General features: G+C 37.9%; 1 protein-coding gene across 8 annotated transcripts in view; it reads left to right on the forward strand.

Annotated features, from left to right (window-relative positions):
• Positions 1-22,500, forward strand: part of AOPEP (aminopeptidase O (putative)) — a 205,471-nt gene that overhangs the window by 30,751 nt on the left and 152,220 nt on the right. For all 8 annotated transcript variants that reach the window (XM_055698794.1, XM_055698798.1, XM_055698799.1 and 5 more), the window contains 2 exons: positions 5,599-5,755; positions 9,897-10,145. In XM_055698794.1, coding sequence (XP_055554769.1) covers positions 5,599-5,755; positions 9,897-10,145 — 406 coding nt within the window. The remainder of the gene's footprint in view (positions 1-5,598; positions 5,756-9,896; positions 10,146-22,500) is intronic.

Consider the following 22,500-nt stretch of genomic DNA (forward strand, 5'->3'; position numbering starts at 1 on the left):
ATGGTAATTTTGATGTCATCGTGGAAGGGTTGCTGCGTTTCTTTAAAGGTAGTAGGTAGGCATTGTGCTCCAGTAGCTCTCAAAGACTCAATCATGGATGAGACCCTTGTTATCTTGGTGCTTATATACAATTGGAAATGACAAAGAAGCGTTAGATAGCTTTGTGGAATTCTAAGTATTTACAAAACAGAAAGGAAAGGAAGGAAAGAAGCAATATTGTAAGGAATGTTTTAAAAAACAAATAAATCCAAGGCTCAAGTGCTAATCTGAAGCCTTGAATAAATTCTTAATGAATTTAGGAATATAAATTCATTAGTTCAGTTAATAGGACTTTTAAGAGTTAAAAAGTTAAAAATGGTCTGTTAGTGTTATAATAACCTGGCCCACATAGTTCTTATTGTTAGGCGGTTATGAAGGATGTATGAAATCTATCCAACGTAAAATTTTGTCTTTACATTTACAAAACATACCTAAAAGTCTTTTAGGGTGATTTAACTTAAAATACCTTTTCTTTGCCAAATCATTTACATACAGTATGCCGTTGTGCTGCGTGTTTATAAAACTGTACATAACAGGCAAAACACCAAAAAATAATTTTAAAATGGTTTCTCAGAAAGAATAAGTATTTTGGCAAGTTGTGAATTAATTTATTCTGAATAGAATTACAAGTTAGCTGAATATTTTTTCCTTTAGAAGTCATATTTATAGTAAGAGTGCAAGGCAGACAATAAGAGAACAGCAAGCAAGGATGATACATACCTTCAAGCTTTTAAAAAGAGTTTTGCTTTCTGCTTCACAGATGTACATCTCTAGATGCATGATCCAGTGCACTTCCAGACTAGGTGTACTCACATGTATAGATTCCTCATTTGTCACTTGTATTTGCAGGTTTTGGTAATAGTGTGCTTCCTGCCGTATATGCTGGTTTTGCATTCTGCCACCTACAAAACTATGGCTCATCCTGTCATTTGAAATGAAGTGAGGCCACATTTGTTTGGAAATATTGATATGTCACTTACTCAAGTACAATTCAAGTATTAAAGTATGACCTAAAAGTGCTTTAAAATATGATGCATTCTGTACAGAGCACTTAGAGAAGAAAAAAATATCAGAAAAATGCAATTGACAATGCTCTGGGGGAGAAAGCTTTATAGTGAGCACTGTGTGTGTGTAATGTAATCCATTTAGCCATTGAGTTTATTTTTCAGCACTTACCAGTTGCACTCTCCTTCAGCATATTATTGTAACACATAAAAGTGCAAATTTAGTCACAAACACCTTTACATTTGTTTTGATTAATATTCAATAAGTAGATATTCAGCCATCAAATGTGAAATCAACTGGCTTGCTTTTTGTGCAGTTACTCTATGATTATGTAGTCCTTGATCTTGTTTTGCCATCTCTGATTTCAGCAAGAAGGTGTATTTTGTTATTGAGAGCAAATAATGGTGCTGGAGAAGCCACTGCTACTGCTCTGTAGTTACCACCACCAACAGCTGCTTTTCTTTGTGCTCCTCTAACTTTTCACAACGCAAAACGGAAGAGTCCAGTACTTGTGTTGATTGATCTCCAACATGTATCAGAAACTACAGCACATCACAGGCTCATGCCTGTGAGGCAGTGTTGGACTAATGCTCTTGGCATGCATGCGAGGGTGCTGTGTGGGAAATTCTGGCTTTCAGATAAGATCAAAGATTTCTACAGTTACAAAGAGTTTCAGAAGGCTGGAGGGCTCTTAATCCAGTGCTCCAGCCAAGCAGTAATTTTGGCATAACTACTCATTTAGCCGTAGTTCTATGTATTAGCACTAGTTATTTGTCTATCAAATGCTGCGTGGGACTCTCTCTCTTTTCCCATAGAGGTAGCTGAGTTTTGTGGGCTTTAGTGGATCATGGCCACCATCTGTATTATGTGGTGTTTATGTTTGTGTTAGTGCAAACTGTTTGAGGGAAAATTTACTAATAAGTGAAAATACTCTTAATGTTCTTGCATATGGCATTAACAGATACTGACTCTCAGGTGTTTATTCAGTTATAATGCACTCCACAGGATTCAAACAATTTTAATGGTTTCAAAGGTAGCTGAATGCATTAAAAATTGTAGGAAGTAATTACATTACTCATCACTATTATTTCAAGTAGAGGAAATAAATGGCCTTTAAATTGTTCTTTTGCACAATTATAAAAAGATTATAATTTCCTACCCTTGTTAAATTTATTCCCAAATTTTGCACAGGAAGTTTTCCAGTTACACCTGATAGAATAGGTGATTGTTGTTGCATGGTTTGTGCGGTTACGACATAGCAGATTTGCTTTGCAGAGCTGATTTTTTTTGAGTAATTATTTTCAAAATTATAAGCAGAGAAAATGTTTTGCAAGTACTAGAATTGCCTAAAATAGTTACCCGTAGGAATCGAGTTGCTCTTAATCCAGTCTGGTTGTAAGGACAGGGTATAAGCACTACAAATAAAAGGACTAGAGTGCTCTTCCTCTATGTTTCCCACGGACTAACCCCATCCTAGTATCTTAGCCTTCCCAAGGTGCCCTTGCTTAGTGTGAAACTGTTTTTGTGGTACAGAATGCTGGGTGGTTTTGATGAAGCAAGCCGTCTCCCCGTTTGAGCTGCACGGTTTTCTCTTACCCTAGAGGTGGTGCTGTCTCCAAGGTAGCCACGGGAAGGCAGAGGGCAGCCAGGGGAAGGGGGGAGAACAGGGGAGCAGAGCTGGAGCTTGTGATCCCAAACTGTTCCCTAGGGTGGATCTGAGGGGTGATGAAGGAAAACAAAACAAAGCCCACTGATCTGAAGGAAGTTAAAGAGCGGAAGTGAAGTTACGGGAGAAAAGCACAGTTATTACCTGTAGCGAGAAGACAGAAGATAAGTGTGGTTAGACTCTCCAGCTAGTTCAGGGTGCTTGCTGTAGGGAAGTATTGCCAACATAAATACCATCCACCAGTCAGTGAATGCACTGTAGAGAGGGCTCATTTGTCATGCCAGTGCATGTGATTTCAGTTGTTCAAGACAAAACAACTGTAGTATAAATACGTAGTTATCTTACACAGTTCTAGAGTATGAATGCAGAAGGTGTCTAAAAGCCCTGCAGGAAATGGATTGAGCCTCAATTAGGTGTGTAAAGACAGTATAAGTCTTGGATCTTCTGTGAATATCCAGTTTGCATGGTTTCTGTAATGCCTGCAGAATTCCAGGGGCTTGAAAAGAAGACAAGGATCTGTATGCTAGTTGCTTTTCTTTTCTTCAGAAAATCCTAATTTAGAGAAATCTGAAAACACGTACCAAAACCCCATAGCTTTCTCTGTCTTTGGTACCTTCACCCATTTGCCAGGTTTGCTCCAGATCTGAATATCTTCGTTGCTAATTCATGTGAACTTCTGAATGCAGTACATGCTGTTCTCTCTGGAGTACTAAACTGATTCCCCAGTCATTTTGACATTCTGTTCAAATTACAGTTGTTTTTTAAAAAAACTCTATGGTCTTGCTTGCTGTAGCCTGTCTTGCTAAATTTGTTTCTCACTGTAACCCTCTCTGCTGCCTCTGCATAGCACACGCCAGCACCTTTTCGTTTCAGTCTCCGCACTGTTGTGAGAGCCTTCTTTACACCTCCTGCTGCCTGGAACAGTTTTCTGTCACTGCCTTTTGACTTCCCTGCAAGTTTCAGAACTCAGTTAAAAACACATTACTGGTTTTCCGTTTCCATTACAATTCCTCAAATTTTCACTCTTCCTCTGCTGTTATTTAACTCTGAAGGTTTTACCATTAACATAGCTGCATGGAGCATTTTGTAATGCTTTGTATGTAACAGATGCTACACAGAGTCCAGTATTGTAGACTGTTTCTGGGCCTTCTTTTGTACGCATTTAAGTCAATGGTAAAGCTGCTGTTACCTACAGTGTGGGCAGGCCTGGGCTTCTAGCACAGCTTATGTACTGATGCAACTCTCTGTATCAGGAGTTTGGTATGTCAGAATAATAAACTGTTGCTGTCCTGGGTGACCTCTTTCTCTCCAAGGTGGCATTTGCTTGCCTTGGCTCATTTGTAGCTTTGCTAAGTTGATAAAAAAAAGGGTGGAGGGGGGGATTTCGCAAAAGAGCTATCATTCTTTTTCCTATTGTGTTTGGAGCAATTATGTTGCTTTTGCTCACGTATTGACAGGAGGTCAGGAAAATTACAGGAGTAATATATATTCACCTAACAATACAGACAAAAGGTTTTTGCTAGTAGTGGTGAATGTTGCCAAAAGTCGAATGGGGTGAGGGACTCTAAGTAGTTGCTAGTGCATGTGAAAGGCAGAGGCTTTATCTACCTCTTGCAAGACTTCACAAATAGTATTGTTTGTTATACTAGTAGTAAGTAGAAAATTTATTGAGACTAAGCAAAAAGTCCTTCCTTTGGACAGCTTGACCTTCTGTAATCATTAAGGTAGGAAACCCAGAGATGCTTTGCTAGTTGCTTATTTCCTTTCCTCTGTGCCTTGTGGCCTCCACTGGACTTTTTTTCTTCATTTTTTTCCCCCCTTTTGATAGAGTTCCACAGGTCTGGTCAGAATACTATTGCAAAAACCCAAGTATTAATGTTCTCTTAAAATAACTGAAGTTTGTATGTTTCCACAGTTGCCACAGCTACAGCTATTTGCACATGATTCAGCAGGTTGTAACTCATGATAGGCTCTTTCCAAGAGTAATTAACCTATTAGTATGATGTAGTAACTGTACTTGTGACTATAAATCAGTACTTGAACGTGACCCTTAAGCTATACCTTTTTTAAAGGGACAGACGGAAAAGCTAAGCAACATTTAGATTAATGATGGGTATGCTGTCCTAAAACATCCTCCAGTTTGCCAAATGTTTCATAGTTATAGCCATCCTATACTGTACTCCTTGTCTTCCAGCACTGTGTTCCTATAATGATAAGATTTATCACCTTTTTATGTTCTGTTGACTCCCTAATCTTGTTTAGGCAGCTTCTGGATTATCATGACCAAATCATTGATTTAGGCAATAACCCATGTGATTCTAAGCTTTGATTTTTCTCTGCCTGGTTGGCACATCATATATCTCAGATTGGCTGGTCCAATTCACAAGCACTAGTGTTGTTTGTTAGAACTTGCCTATCAGTTTGGTACTGTCCAGAACACAAAGAAAAGATTTTGTTCTGTATGAGATTATACAGTCAAAACAAAACCATGAGGTGGTCGATCCAGGGTTGAAAGAGTTAAATTTTGATATTTTTTTTGTGAGTGTGTATCTAAAGGTGCTACTAGATTTTACATCTGATGCAATTTTTGGGCAGTAACAGTACAGTCATGTTAAGCTGCATGAATAACATCCCGCTTACAGATGATTTATTTATAGATAAAGACATCAGCAGACAGAGGAAAGTCTCAGGTGTAAGTAAACAGTACTACATCCATAGTGGTTACATATGACTGCTCTTATGCATCTCTGTAAAATTATTTTTCATACTTCAACAAGAAGCAGGAAGTAAGCTTAGGAGGTTTGGCCCAAAATCTCAAGTACATAAAAATGTCAAGTACTGAATGTGTGCTGTGACTCAGTCTGTACGAATGTTCCTTTTATTTACAGGTATCTTGAGCTGGTACTACTATGTGACTATGCCAATGCCAGCATCCACCTTCACTATTGCCGTGGGATGTTGGCAGGAGGTTAAACAGCAGTCCTTCACAGCTGCTATCCAGTCAAACATTGAGTTTTCCTTGCCATCTTCACAAGCTGATTTCAGGTTGGTATTTAGAATATTGTTGAAAAATGAGATATATGGATAGCGTTTTCATTTATTCTGTGGAATGTGATAATGAGTCATATTAGTACATGAATCAAAAAAGAACTTTACAATCTGAACAGAAAAATCTTGACAGGGAAATGATTCCAAAGGCATTATTTCATGGATAAGGGTGTGGTTCTTTTTACGTGAAAACAAGCTGCTTAGTGAGCAACAGGGTTAATAAATCCCAGTATCCTCTGGATTTGCATCCTACATTTTGTGTCTCTTGATGCTCTACTGCAGCAATACCAGGTCCTCCCTTGTTTCTTGCAATGCCTGGCTGTAAGATCTTTCATGTTACCAGACTTGGTCCATTCTGGATACCTGATGGATTCCTGTCCAGTCCCATCCCAGAGTTAGAGCTGGCCTGTACAGTGGTTTGCCTGGGGCGATGTGTACTGACTGGCTAGATGGAAGACCTGTTGCAGTGGTCCCATAAAATAAAGTTGGACCAATGATTCTTTTCAATTAAAAAAATACCCTGTTGTCTAGCGTGTGCAGTGGCTACTTAGCTGTCTCACCAAACCAATAGCAATGTAATTATTTTGGATAGATCTATTCCTCCTTCCAATCTAGTCAAACCTGCTTATTGAGTTTAAATGATTATAGAGTGATAGATGAACTGAACAATACTGTGTATAGGCCTGCATGTGAGATGTGAAGCTAAAAATTACATCTCTGTAGAAATACCACTTGTTTCCACATGTATTCACCCATAGTTAGCAGAAGTCTCAGACATGGCACTGGATTTTCTCAGATATTACTTTCAGCTTTTCAAATTCATAGAATCACAGAATCACAGAACAGCCCAGGCTGGAAAGGACCTTGAAAGATCATCTGGTCCAATCTTCTGTGGGAGAGGGAGCATAGATGAAGCTGTCTAGCAGCCATATATGCCTCCTTTTGAAGAGAGCAACTCTGTGCCCCTTATAGATGCCCTTTAAGTACTGGAATACTGTGATGAGGTCCCCCTGAGCCTTTCCTCCTCTTTTCTTCTGAGAAAAGACCTAGCTCCTTCGGTCTTTTCTCACTGGACAGGTTCTCCAGCCCTTTGTTTGTTTTTGTGGGCCGCCTTTGGACCCTCTCCAGTCTGTCTGTCTTTGTTGATTTGCGGGGACCAGAAGTGGACACGATACTCCAGGTGAAGCCTGACAAGCACTGAATAGAGTGGGGTAATCCTATGTCTGTCTCTGCTAGTAATGCCCCTGTGAATGCAGCACAGCCTCCGCTTTGCCTTTGTTGCTGCAGCAGCACACTGATGACTCATGTTCAGCTTGGAACCAGGAGCCCTGGGTCCCTTTCAGCAAGACTGCTGCTCAGACACACAGGTCCTAGCCTGTGCTGGGCTCTTTGGTTATGTCATCCTAGGCACAGGACTTCGCACTTTGTTGAACTTCACGCTGTTCTTGCTGTCCCACCTCACCACCCAATTTGGTGTTGTCGGCAGAGCCAGTGAGGGTGCTTTCAATCCCATCATCCAGGACATTTGTGAGTATGTTGCACAGTGTGGGGCTCAGTATCAGTCCCTGCGGGACCTGTGACAGGCTGCCAGCCTGAGTAAAAGTCACTGATCACACTCTGAGTGTGGCGTGTGAGTCAGTTTCCTATCCATCTTGCAGACCATCCATCCAGTCTGTATCTTGCTACTTTGTCCAGGAGAAGGCTGTGGGAAACTGTGATGAATGTTTTGCTGAAGTCCATGCAAACAATGTACACTGCTTCTCCCATGTCAACAGAAAATGTTCTTTTGTTGTAGGAGGGGATCAGGTTAGTCAGGCCTTAACTATTTTTTCTGTTATGCAATTAGAAACTTAGCTGAAACAATACTTGCCTTTTAAATAGCTGTTTTGCACTAATACCATGTTAATATTTAGACAGTGGAAGTCCTTACCAGTTTGGTAAAGCTAGTGAGACTTTGGAACTTGAGGACCTAACAGGGATTTCTTGTTGGAATTTAAAACAAAAGGATTCTGACGGCTTGCAGCTTTGCTGATTTTGGTTTAAAAAAATACTAATAAGTCTTGAATTTCAATATTTTACATAAGATCAGTAAGACATGCCTATTCAAGCTTGAAACTAGTTTATAGGCTTAATAAAATTGTTTTGTGTTTATTCATCTACTATTTGTATGTTATAATATGACTGTCTCTACAGGAATATGCGGTGATACTCTCTATATATTACTCTTTAATGTACAGCATGTTCAGTAATAGGAATTTTTATTGATTTGGTGAAAAAAATTGTTCTGACAGTTGATAGAATATGTTTTCCATTTTTTTAAAAAAAACTGAAAAAGGAATATTTTTGTAGCAAAAATTAGTGCAATTTTTAATAAGTGTGATGGTGATTGGATAAATTAATTGGCACAGGTATTGTGATGTATCTATAGCAGTTGAGTTTGTGACAGTGGAAGAACTAATGTGTTTCAGAAAAACAACTTGACCAAGAAGGAAAAAAAAATATCAAAAAATCCTTTGCAAGAGTGGTACCTATTATGCATAGACAAAAAGGAGAGACTAAGTATACAATGTTGTTTTGCGGTTAATTAGGACATAAAAATCAATGTTCTTAAAAATCTGCTTTTCCAGTTATACCCAGTAAATCTTTATTTGGGAGTTAGCACAACCAACACTTGTTACTTACTTTAGTCATTAGGAATAGGTAACCAAACGAACACTGTGCACAGTAGTAGGCATTTCTAGAAAGGGTGTGAAATGGATAGACAACTAAATGTTTATAAGATAGTGTCTCAGATAAGATAGTGGAGATAAACTGTTGGGCAGCGGGAAAAGGAAGGATTTCTGAAATAAGTTGTTGAAATATGTACTGGATATCACTTACGTCCAGGTGCCAGTGGGTTTGCCATAAGGGCACTGTATCAAAGAAAATGTTAAATGGAGAGAGAGTGTTGAGGCAGTTTCCTATCTCCTTGTGGTCATTAAGGATTTGGGAGCTTTTACAAGAGATAGGGTGCAAGCTTTCATGTTCTTGCCTTACCTCAACTCTGGTAATTAAATACAAAGTGACATTGTTTTACAGCAGAAATATACTGGGTTAGACCACCCTTGGAAAAAAATGGTATAATGATGGGTGTAGTTTTTTTGTATAATAGCTTAAAGTCCACTTCTTTTACAGAAAGTTATGTAAACAGAAGTGTTGTCACTTCAGCAAACTGTAGTCCTTTTCTACGTGTTATCATTTTGTTTTCTGTCAGGACTTACCTGGAGCATGATCTTGCAAATATAAATGCTTTCAGTGATGTCAGGTGCAATAACAAGTGCTTTGCCTGTCCAGGCAGAGAAGAACCAGCTTCTGTAAGTTGAGAGCTCAAACTAAGGAGAGGTTCTATGCTGTACAGAAAGACAGGCTAGCAGGTGAAAACATGAAGCTTATATCTGTTTAGATATGAGTCTGTTTGGGCAGGTAAATTATTGTGAAGGTATATGACTCAGTGTTTGGGAAGGAATTGATTTACCCCTCAATTCTTCCAGTTACGGATCTGGATATCCTGTAAAAGTAATGTAAAGTAAGCTTGATCCTAATGTGGTATTTTTAAGCTTCTATGGTGATAAGCTGGAATTGAGATCTAGTGTTGTTTTTTACTTAAGGAAAAAAAAGTTAGTAAAAGTTCCTGGAAAATTTTAGTAACAACAGAAAAAAAGCCCACTTGGAATTTCATTCTAATTGCACTTAATGTATTTGTGTTAATATGTACAAAACCTTATTTTCATAGTCATATTTGAATAAGAATTCTCTGAATAAATAAGAATTTCTGTATTGTTATTTAGTTGATGTACATTTTAAGCACTTGGTTTCTTGGTGGATATCTATTATAAAAACAAGGTTTAACTAGGGTTTTTTTGGTTATGAGTAACCATATCAGTTCTACTCAGACAGGTATTAATGACTGTTTTCACGAAGTGCTGCACATGTGAACAGTGTGAGAATACAAATGAGTTGTTTTTATGCGAACTGTCATTCTGATGTTTAGAGAATATCCTTGTCTTAGCATACGCAGTTGTGGACATTTCTGGTATCACATTAAACTATATTTTTTTCTCTCTCTCTCTCTTTTTTTTTTAATTTTTTTTATTTTCAGATGGCATGAAGAAATCTGCGGTCATGTGGAATATCCCTGCCGTTTCCAAGATTCTGCTGCCAGGTTGCAGGCAGTAATTCCTTATAGAGTCTTTGCTCCCTGGTGCCTTATGGAACGCTGTGAAGAATGTTTGATTCAGCTAATTCCTCGGTGCCTCTCGGCTGCTTACACCACACTGGGTACCCATCCCTTTTCCAGGCTTGATGTTTTGATAGTTCCTTCCAACTTTTCCAGCCTAGGAATGGCTAGGTAAAGAAACTCCTTAGTATCTCATCTCCTGTATTTTCCTAGGCTCGTTTTTATCAGGTAGTTAACAGTGTCACATTGCTATCAATATGAAGTTGCTGTGCTCTTGTTCTTAAACCAAACAAAACTCTAGTTCTGGCTTCATGTGGCTAGGGTTGTTTGCATCCTTTGAGATATGATCTTTAACATTAGTTTTAACAGGGCTCAGGAAAGGAAATTATATGCATATTAAACATGCATCTGAGTTTCTGCATTTGTCAAAGTCAAGGATTTTTTTTAATGGTTCTGTTGATTTAAATACTTGATGCTGTGTCATGTTTTCATTTGGTGTTGATTTTACCATTATGTCTTGACGGAACAAGAGCATGTCAAAATCCAGATAATTTATTCTCATTATTCATAAGCCTTTTGAGATTTATAACTTTCTAGTCAAATGTTGGTCTTTGGAAGCTCAGTAAGGCAAACTGTAAGGATTTCATTATCAAGTTTTCATGGGTTTATGGAGAATTAAAGCTTAATTAAATATTTTTGGTTTTACAGTATAATTTCCAGTTGTGCAATGTCAGTAGAATTTTAGCTCTGTTAGTTGTAAGGCAATGATTAACGATTGAAATTCCCCATTTGTTTTTTATTCTTCTTAAAAAAGGATGTATTTTTAAGTTGGTAATGAGACAGTATGTGTTAATAGCAGAGAATGAAACACTTTTTATTCACTGTTTTCCTAGTGCCAACAGTAGAGTGGATTCATTTATGTAGATGGACAAAACATGCAAGAGAATAATTAAAGGCAAAGCTTGGTTAGAAAGATGAGGAGTGAAAGGAAAGGTGTATTCCCAGACTTTTTTTGGGGGGGGCTCTTAGGGCAGGTGTTGAGTAGGTTTGGTGTCTGAAGCAACTTCAAGAAATTTTAGAAATCACCAGTTCAAGTGCTTATATGAACCACAAATTTATTTCTTTTTACAAAGAGTATAATTAATCAAATAAGGAAGCATTTTGTTTTATGCTACATGTTTTGTTTCTTCTCTATGTTGATTTTTTTTTTTCCTACAGCATTCCTCTTGCGATCCTTTTAGGGCTAAAAGTAGAAAATTTTGCTGGCGTGTAATAATGTTATATAGGTTTTAGCATAAATTTACTTTTTTTTTTTTAATGAAGATCCATAAAATTTTAAACTTAAGCATTCAGGGATTCTCCTTTGTCATATAAGCCTCATTGCTTTGTAGATAGTTGTACAGGTTACTGAATTTTCAGTGACGGCTCTTTACTCAATGAACTAAATGAAAGCAGCAAGAAATGTACTCAAGTACTAGTTGCTTTGGGCATGGCCCACAGACTACTACTACCACAGAGAATAGTCTGATGCTGTGAATGGTGGTTTGATTTGGAGGTAAGTGTGATGTTGTGTACCGTGTTCTTGAAGCCATCTGAAATTGGTAAAGCTGCTTAGTGATTTCCTCTGACTTCAAAGGCGTGGTACTAAAAGGTTCACACAGGTCCTTATGGATCATCACTGTAACTGAGGAAGAAACCGGCCACTTTACTTAGCTGTGTAGTAAGAGCTGTGATCAGTGGAACCAATGGGCAAGACACACAAATAGTACGAAATGAAAGAGATGGAGAAATGTCTAGGCCAAAATGACAGCACAGAGTAGGAGAAATCTTGATACACTATTGCTCTTTGGGAAGTTGTCAAAGCTTCCCCTGCATGTACCTTTCCCAGAACTTAGAGGGAAAAGATGCCTGCAGGGTATGCTACTGAAAAAAACATCTGTGTTTATCTGAGTTCAGATTTCATGTTCAGAATATTGTAATTGTGCTTTCTTTGTGAAGGAGATCAGAAAAACCTGTTTTTATTTCCCTATGCTTCTAACCACTGTCAGTTCCAAGTGATCCATATCACTGAATATAAGTAAAGGATGAAAGAAGGGGCATGCGTACTTCCGCATGCTTTTCATTCAACAGTTCATCAAGCCAAGCACATTCAAATTTTTCAAAACTGAAATAAAGGAATAATTTAAGCTGTTTGAATTTCAAACTATTTGGACAGCAAAGAAAATTAAGTGACTCATAATAGCCCATTTGTTCTTGTTTTGTGTGACTTTTTTCAAATAGAGGCTTCTATGTGTAATAAGCTACTTAAATGGTTAATTCCTTGCATGCAATGCTAATTACCTAAATGACTTCAGTTAAGAATAAGCTATGTGAAAAAACCATGTCCAACCCACATGAAAAAAAAAAGTCAGCTATTATCTTGGGTTAAAAAGGGTGGTGTAGCGTTTATTTTCTATCTTCTAGTCTATCTGTAGCAGCATAAACATAACACAGCATGCCAACACAAAGGGGCTGTTGTTTTGAGAATTCTAATTGTACTCCTGTCTGCCAGAGAAGGAAGCAGTCATAAATTTTAGTCATCATCAGAAGTACCAGGGCTTTACAGAATCTGGCACTTTTCTTTGTCTGTTCCTCATTAACCAATACGTACTGTGTTTTTTTTATATCCCAAAATACTTCCCTTTACTTAAAAAGGATGTTTCCCCAACATTTTAGACTGATGTGAGATGATGATATTTCTTGCATAGTGACCTAATTAGGCATTTTAAGCTGTCTATTCCAGTAGCCACCACTGTGGGTCAGCTGCATTTTTCTTGAAGTCTAACAGATGCTTTATGAGAAAAACTCTAGCTGAAAGCCTATTCATTTAATTGTGTTTTCTGTATATCTCTTCCTGTGTTTTTTAGTTTGCTATGGACTTCTGTATGGAAACAGGATCTTGACTGTATATAATAATCACAGTCATCCCTTCTTGTTCCCTGCAGATCTTTGAAGCTGGAGGATTTAATTTTGCACTCTCTCTTGGTTTTACACTGTTTCAGTGCAAGTGATTCAGTACAGCTTCTCACAAATTTATTCTAGTAAAAGAAAAGTGTGGCCTATATGTCTTCGTTAGTGATATTATGTTAAACTGTACATAAATTAAATCAATAAAATATTGTGGACAAAATCTAAATAACTTAAAAGCCAGAAATTCAGTGCTTTCTGTAGAATTTTGAGAGTTTCATGAACACCTAACAGCAATTAAGTATCTGCTTTTAAGTTCTCTCACTAGCTAAAGGGAGTGAATTGAAAGAAAAGGAGTAGGGAAGTGTGTCAGACTGCAAGGACTCTACAGCTCCTAACAAGACTGTTGAGGGGAGAGATCCCTGACCTCACACTGCGCTGAAAGGTGTGCATCATTCAGTACTTTGATTAAAAGTACCACCTTGTTTTGGTGCTTTTGATGATGACATGCTACTCCCTGAGGAATTGTCAACCCCATTGGTATTTAAATAGGAGAGTTATTTCACAGTTGCAAATGCTCTCATGTGAGCCAGTAGTTAACACAGGTGAACAAAGCTGGCTGAAAGACTTCAAATAAAAAACGGGGTCTGTGTCTTCCCTGGTTGTTATGCTCTTAAGTCAGTTCTTACCTAGTCCAGTTTTGTTGATCACATTTTAAAACTTAGTGTTTCAAAATCTCTTCCTGTTGACCTACAATTCAATTTCTTTCCTTTTGGCAAAACCTGAAGAGACTGAATTCCTTGTTCTTTATTGTTTCCTAAGGAAGAACATTTTTTTGAATACAAAGACTCAACTTTTTGTGGCACTTGAGCCTGCACTTGAGATCTTGAATTCTCTTGCAGTGTTTAATTGTGTTAAGTCCTTTTTTAAATTATTTTTTTTATTTTCCCCATGTAGTTTTTTCCTTCATAACCATTGAGGGCCTTTCACAGTCACACTATTTTTTTTTAATGTTTCTGTGGCTTTAGAAATTACTGACCATCTTTCTACTTCACAGCAAATGTGCTGATACTTCTTTTATTCTCCTGGGGGAGAGCCTTTGTTGGCATTGAGTTGAAGTACTTTTTTTGAAATAAGGGTCTTCAAAGATTTTTGTTTCCAGCATGCATAGCTTAAATAATGTAAGTTTACTGGGTTTTTTTTTTTTTTCTGTTTGAATTAATGTACTTTAGATGTACTAGTTTTGTAGTAAGTGCTAGCACAAGGGTAAATTCTTAGTCAAGCACCATGTGTCATGCCTTGGCTAGTCACATGTTTGCAGGGAGCTAAAAGAGTATGATGAGAAGAGTGTTCCTTGGTATGTACTATGCTTTTGGTTTTTCCTTAAACAGTTAGTACTAGTAACTGCTGAAAATAGAATAATGGGATAGATGGAGTTCTGTTCTTACCTCTTTGGGCTATTCAATTTTGGCCAGCAGGCCTAGCAAGTAAGTGGAACCAAAGAACATCAGAGCAAGATACTGACATTTTCAAAACAGGATCCTAATGCTAGGTTGTTTGAACCCTATTTAGCCTCTAAAATTAGTGGCCTTGCTTTCAAGATTGCTGGATGCCCTTGAAACCCAAATGGTGTTTGATGACAGAAGCATAGAGGATGCTTGGCATATTTGTAAATCAGGTCAACTTACATAGCTGGCTAAATATGGATTTAGCAACCCAGCTTTCAATCCTATTTATAAAGATCATAGTCACTCTTCTCCTGTCATGCAAATTGTCTTTGGTATTTTAAGAGGAAAGAATAACCCTTTCTTCAAAACATGATGTATCAGTAAACCCTTGAGTCTTTCCAGGCCGTGTCACCAAGGCTGTGAACTTTTTAAATTGAAAAGAGAGAAGAAAAAGAAAAAGAAAGAAAAAAAAGGAAAACAGAAGTGCTCAAGCAGACACTTTGATTTGTGTGTCTGTAGCCACTGTTTATCCTATCTGTATGTCTGCACTGTTCCAATGACAACTGATTAAGCCTATTGTAAAATCAGCCAGGACTGTTGGAAAACATCCAAGTATCAAACCTAAATGTGAGTCTTTAGTATTGTTCAGTCTTGCAGAACTGTGACTGTTTGCCTCAGCTGTTGAAGCATTTTGTGGATGTATACCTGACCATAAACTTTTTTCACAACATTTTCAGTTGAGTTAATTTGACTAAATACTTGTGTAGGCCTTAAACACGAGCTCTCCTTTTTCTGTTTTTTACATATCACTAGTTGGTTACCCAGACAGAAATAACCATGTACAAAAATTAAAGGCAAGAGTAAAAGTATGATGTCTGGAGAATGAAAAATGGATATATATTTTTTTAAACTTATTTTTCATTCATTATGTGCTGGAGATTCATAACTTGAACTTTGCATACTTGTTTGCTTGTGTATCTGATTTTTTTTGGTGGATTTTTTTGTATGAGAGGCTGCAAATTGCCAAAGACTTTTAATTTCTGATCCTGCACATGGTTTTGCATGCCCACAAATTTACACACAAAAAGTCCTTTTCATTCAAAAACTGTATGTGCATCTTTATGTAGTATATTTGTTGGCAGGATCATGACTTGGTTAAACATGAGTGAAATTCGACTTTATGATGCAAGTAACTTTAATGTGATTTGAATTTAAAGAAAAAGAAAAGCTGATGAGCTTGGACTTCCTGGAAATACTTACAAGTAGCAATGATTTGGTATACATCCAGTGTGGTTTATTTAAAATAGAATTTGAAGGTTGCTTGAAATTCATAGCGGAGTCTACTTGGGAGGAAATTGTATCTTTCTTGTGTTTCTCAGATGAGGGATCAAGCCGGGATATTTGGCTGAAAGTATCATGAAATCTAGTCATTAATGCAAAAAGAAGTGCTAAAACAGGATTGAGCATAAACCATTTTTTTAAACCTAGGTTCTGTTTTTCTATCCTGTTTTAGAGGACCACCTATGCTGAGTTCATTATAAAGGATGTAAATTACCCATTTCTTTTCCAGAGGCAGTTTTTCCAATTGGCATTTTTCAGTTTGTAAAATTATTTGTGTTGTAAATCGCACACAAATAAGTAAGCATTGTTTAGTTTAGTATTGTGGAAATTACCTGTGAAATCCATGTTGTCTGTGGTAGAAAGACTACCACAGAGAGTTATAAATACAGAGATTCACTTTGATTGACATGGGGTTCCTTTTAAATAGTAGCTATTCTGGTACATTTTTGGCCTGTTTGCTAGCATCACATACTGTGTTGCAATGCTGCTGTAAATAATAATTCAGTGTACCTATGTTTAGCAAAGGGACTCCAGAGATTTGCCTTGAGGAATGGAGAGGGGAAAATATGATACTAGGGGCAATTTTTTGAAAGACAGAAAAGACTTGGTATCTATTTAAAATGTCTTTGGTTTTAATACCAGAAAGATATTAAGTCCTGGATGACATAATATTCAAAATTCACCATAGGCTTATATGCGCCATAACCTACAGACAGTTTTGAATTCAAAGAGATCTTGGATCTGCTTCTGGCCATCTAAGTGTCTAGTTCACTGCTTTATTCTGGTGGGTTTTTTTCCCCTCAAATTTGCCACTGTCTTAGGAATTTGGATTCTGGTTTTAGTGCTACAGAATTAATTGGAATTTTAATGAAGCTAATATAAATCTACTGATGGGGTAGCAATTTAGTATTTTTTACTTTTGCTGAAGCACTGCTTTACTATTTCAAGAAAAAAAAGGTTTTCAAAATTCATTCCAGTTGGAGTCTTAGTTGTAATAACAGTAATTCAGAGCATTTAGCTGATGGCTGTACAGCACATGCATATGAACTTAGTGGTATTTAGACATTGAGAACATTTTCTGACTCTTAGCTGGAGCCTGAAGTGTAATTCCCTACCACTGCAATCACTGTCCTTCATCCAGTTGTCATTTTGGTATCAAAACAGGATTTGGAGTACTTCAGTCATGATCTATTTCTTTACTAATGTGCAGAGCTGCTTTGTTGGTCTGGTAGCTCTTAACAGATTTTATTTTGGATGTAAACCTGCAAAGAGACTAAAAAAAGTCACTTTCTTGTTGGAAAGCAAAATTTGTTTTTCATCATTTTATAAAATTGTTACAATCAAAAAAAATTATTACTTTAAACAAATATCAGAAATAAGGTTGATTATTACTAAAGAGCATCTCCTTTTCCCCTTTCAGAATGATATTTGAAGAATTAATAAGCAAAGAGATCTCTTACCTTCAGTACCTCTTCCCCCCCCCCTCTTTACTTTCTTGAAAATAAGTACTTACAAAATAGAAAGTTCTTTAATTTTGACTTGGCAAATAGGCTATCGTGTGCTTTGAATGGCACTGGAAAATAAAATGGCTGCTTCTTTTTGAGAAACATTTCAAGTTTTTTATAAGGTAACTTCGTAAGCCAGATACTGCTCTGGTTTTATACTGGGATCTTCATTGATGTCAGTTATGTTTGATTGCTGCAGCACACTAAGAATAGAGAATACAAGGTTAAGCACTTTGTGAGAAAGTGGGATGTTGAAGTTACCTGCTATAAATAATTTTGTTATTACTATTTACCTCCTCCCTAAATGGTTTTGCAGTATGCCTTGTGACACCATAAAAATTAAAGACAGTACATGTCCTGGCAACTAGACATTCTAAATGTGAGACATGAGACTGTGGTGAGGGAAGCCTTGTTTCTTTAAAATATCTACATATTTTAAATATGATGGCTTTTTTTTTTCCCCCAGTGGCTGAGCACCAGCTGTCTGAAAGCCATGTGCTTCATTATTTTTTTTTAAGCTTGAATGTGCTAAAAATGATACGTACTGATACACACTTAAACCTATCATACACAAGTTGCTTTTGAAATATTTTTCCCTCTTAGGCTTCTGTTTCACAGTCTGACAGGTTGATGAAATAGCATTTGAGGCTCTGAAGAATAAAAATTGACTTTGACTTTTTTCATCATTCTTACAGCAATGGCTGCTTTTATATTTAATCCCTAAAGGGAAATTATTCAAATGGCTTGTATAACCACCACAGTTAGGTGACATGTCCTTTTGCTCTAGTGTGATACATTAAGGTAACATCTGTACAAGAGCACGTGTTGTTTTCCTTCCAGTAGCAACAGCATAAAACAGAAAACAATTTAGTAGTAGTCTATTAAACCGTGGAAGCAACTACTGCAGCTTAAGATGGATTGAAAAGGCTTTACAGTAATGCAAATTCCATGCTCAGACACTAAATTTTGAACTGAAACCAAATATCAGCCATACTGCCTGGTAACATCATTAGTCAGTGCTGGATCATAGGTACTCAACAGCCACTCTCCAGGAACCAACCAGATCCATGTATGATCTTCGTGCCTATGAATTATAGCAATCTGTCATTCCGGACTTTTCAGTTGTAAAATGCTGCCTCTTCATGGGCACAAAAGCGTAGAAGCTGAGGTCATAGTAGTGCATCACAGCTGTCTGATGAGACTTCCATCCATTCTCTGTGCCATCTGGCAGAAAGACTGATGTGAGGACCTTGCTAATCTAGAAAGCAGGTACCACCAAATCTTAGTAGGTAAACTAAGAGAAGTATTGTGTGCTTCTCTCTTTAAAAACAGGGTAAAATGGTAAAAAATGTCAGAACTGGTAAAACAATGGTAAAGCTGTCTTGCTTTAGTGTCACTGATGATTGGTAAAGTTGATAAGTCTCTGAAACCTGTTGTCCTGCCTTTGGGCCACCTTATAGGACTCAAACCTAATAATCCAGTTTTGTGTGTGCAAACAACATCTGTGTTTCAAAACAAAAGCAACTCAAGTCTCCAACTCCCGCCGCTAACCCCCAGTCTCATCTGGTCTTCTGAAACGTGTACTTACGTATAATAAACACCTAAAGTGAGCCTCTGCTATGGAATGTGTTAATAAACAAGCCAAATGCATATTCTGCATTATCAAGGGGCTTTCTTTTTCATTTCTGGTGGTCTTCCATAGAGCTTTCTTAGGGCTTTTAGAAGGCAAGGTACAATATTTACCTGTCTTAAGATGATTCACTTCTGGACAGTGTCACAAGAAGATAACACCTCTAGTCACAGATTACTGAAAAAATTAAAACAAAAAGGAATGTGAATTTACTTGTTGTCACATTAAGAAGGTTGTGTGTGTGTGTGTGTGATTTCCTTGAACTCTATATTTGATCAGCTTATCAGTTTCCTGGGAAAGACAAGGCCCTTGCACCTGACCAGCCTGTCCAGCCTGTCCACTACCTGCGTTTTGACAGCCCACTGTAGCGGAGGCTGACTCGACTGACCTATTCAGGGCCCCCACTGACAGTGTCACTGAGTCAAATCCCTTGTAACAAACTATTCAGATCTCCAGAAACTTCTACAAAATAACTTCAGCTGAAGATTTGTATTATGCAAAATGCAAGTTTGTGACAGAGTAAGGCTTGAAGATTGCCAGTGGTAATACATGGACTGCAAAGCAAGCTTAAACCAACACAATATCAGCTGCCATGAGTTAGTTGTAGAATAAAGTTCTTACCCAATAGGCGTCCCTGCGGGGGAGAAGACAGGTTCAGCCCGTCAACTAATCCCAGAAGTTACAACGGAGTCTTCCCTAACTTCTCCCCTCCTGGGATCGCTTTTTATGCTTCACAGCACGTTGCATATTCATTTACCGTACACAGGATTGGCTACAAGTGTCTCGCTTCTAATGCAAATCAGTGCGCAGCCTCAGACAGCGCTGCTGAAGTTCTCCGCCAACTGCCCATGCTCCCCAGGTGGGGTTTGCCCTCTTGGGGGGGCTGTTTAAGTCAGAGGTTGCCATCTCCCACTGCCACAATTATCTTTGTCCTATTTTCAACTAATTTTCTGTTGATGTCAGTGGATTGCAACCCCTTATCGGCCTGTCTCCTCTTCTAGCCGGAACTTTCCTCACTTGAAGGCTTCTTTCTGTGTATTGTTTACTAGTCATGTAAACAATAGAGTGCTTATAAATGCAGATATAAATGCTGTGTTAAGAAAGAAGATACTTAATGTTGTGGCCAATTGTTTTGAAGCCCTAAGCTTAATTTGAAAAGGGCCAAAAGAAAGGCAATGTTCAAAGCAGCTGCAGACTTCTGTCATGCAATTGATCGTCTGATCTGGTTTGCCATACCTGGTATGTGGAGCTTTTTTAGTCTCTGTCTGTCATAATCTGTAGTAGTCTGCAATTTACCAGCCCCACCTGGGAAGACCCTGAATCTGGTAATAGATTTTAGATTCTAAATGCAGACTGCAAGACCAATGATGCTGAAACCAAAAGGAAGTGCATAGAAAGCACTGAATCCATGCATACTGCTCTGCTTCTGGCACCAGTTGCCAGGTGCTAATGTCAATCCTTCTTGCTGCAGCCTTGGTTTCAAGTTTAAACAAAAAACCACCAAAACTATGCAAACAAACTGATAGCTCTGGGTTTCACCCCACCCCCCACCTTCTTTTCTTCTCTTGTTTTGTTTGTTTGTTTGCTAAAGAGGGAGAAAAATGAAACATAGTCTTAAAGATAGGGATAGTGATAGCAAGGAATGTGTCAGAAAACTTGTAGACCAGGAGAGAATGAAGAGAACATAGAATTTTAATAGGTAGTCTCTGTACTGATGGGCTACATGTTTGTCTATGTGGAAGTTTTCATAGGAGACTGATTTAAGGATCCCTAACCCTTTTCTCAGATAAGCAGTACTTTAAGTACTTGTTGGTTGCTACCTCAGAGAATGCTGAGCAAATTCATGTTCCTACAAAACAGTAATGTTACTGAGCAAAAACTCTACAAAATCCAGTTCTTGTGAGTGAAGCAATCCGTCCTGACCTCCACCTTTTGCTTCTGGCCAAGGAACCTGTTTGGATGGTTGCAGTTGGGTAGACAATTTCGGCTTGCCTCCGGCTCCACTTGCCCACTCCTGGCATAGGGCAATAGTCTTCTCTACACTTGGGACACTGTTGTGCCCAGTTTTGGGCAGCCTATTATGGCAGGGATACTGAAAAACTGGATAGAGTCCATCAGGCAGCCACTAAGATTATTAGGAGGTAGGAGGATACGTTGTATGAGAAGAGGCTGATAAAGCTAGATTTGCTTAGCCTGGGAAAAAGACAAGACTTGCTATCTCGTACTACCTGAAGGAGGGTTCACAGGGAAAACAAAGCCTCTCTCAGAGGTGCACTGGGAAAATATATGAGGCAACAATGGCAAGTTGCAGTGAGGAAATTTAGACTAGACGTGGGGAAAAGTTTTCACAATGATCATGGTTAAGCACTGAAATGGGTCATCCAGGGAGGTGGTGGAACTGCCACCGCAGGAGGCGATGAAAAGAGGTCCCTTCAGACTTTACTTTTTTCTGAGATTCCAAGCTTTCATTGCTTTTACCTGTGCGACTACTTTGGGTTTTATGTTCAGTGACAAATGACACCTCCCCCTCCATGTCAGACTCATTCAGGTTGCCGTAGTACTTTGAGAGTCTTTCAACAATTAAAATACTGTTTTCAGGAAATCCTGGCAAATAGTAGGAATATATTTTTATTTTACAGATAGCTAATTAGTGTCTGTAGATGTTACAGGAGAATCTTTCAGAGAAAAATACAGTTTCCTAATTCCCTTTTCCTGTCCCATCCTATGCTGAGATTAAGTCAGGGACTGAGTCTGTGTCATCTGGACCCAAACCTGGTGTTGTAACATTGCACTAGCCTTTCCAACTTTTTCTTGTTTGTGAGAATAAGTAACTGTCTGCCAAGTTTGAAATGTGTGATCCAAACTTCTGGGCTGCTGGTACTAACAAAAGTCAGTCTTTCTTTGGAATAATGTGTAGTGCTTAATTTTTTTACCCTTTGTTTTTAAAACCACCGGAAGTATTTTCATTATTACCTCTAATCAAAACATGCAAATTTCACCGGTAGAAGTTTCAGCTCACTAAAAATAATGAATGTTATTGAAATTGGGGGTTAGGCATGGGATCTTTAGTGACAAGAGGATCTCATATCCTGACAGAGGTTTCTAATATTAGTCTTACTGCTTGTGATGTCATCTTGTAGGGAATGTTTTTGCAGTATGGCAATAGACTGATTTTATTAACTTCTTTAGAAATTGTTTCAGAATTTGGTTAAGCTGTCGGAAATGCCTTATTTGGTGCCAGCAATGTCGTCCTCCAATCCTACAATGAGTGTTCATGTTAGCTCTGGAAAGAAAATGAAGCCATGAACCAAAGACCAGTTACCTATTTCAGAACATGTAACTATTTGGCAATAATGTAAAAGTAGTCTAAAACACCCACATTTTACAACTGCTTGTTGCTAAATGAGTGCAAATTCTATTCCTTCTCCATACCCATGACATGTGGTTTGTGATTTAATCTGCTTTAAGTTTGTGATGATAGTTTTGATTCAGTTCTCCAAATAACATGTCTAAGGAAGTAATTTGCCTTTGCCCATACAATTACAACTTCAGCAACCAGGTAATACGTGCAGTTGATGATTTTTCGTGTTTTGAAAATACTACAATTAATGTGATGGTCCCTGTAATACTGGTGTCAATCATAAGTAATTTCATGA

The sequence above is a fragment of the Falco cherrug genome, chromosome Z, assembly GCF_023634085.1.
Source record: "Falco cherrug isolate bFalChe1 chromosome Z, bFalChe1.pri, whole genome shotgun sequence".
Classification (NCBI taxonomy): Eukaryota; Metazoa; Chordata; class Aves; order Falconiformes; family Falconidae; genus Falco; species Falco cherrug.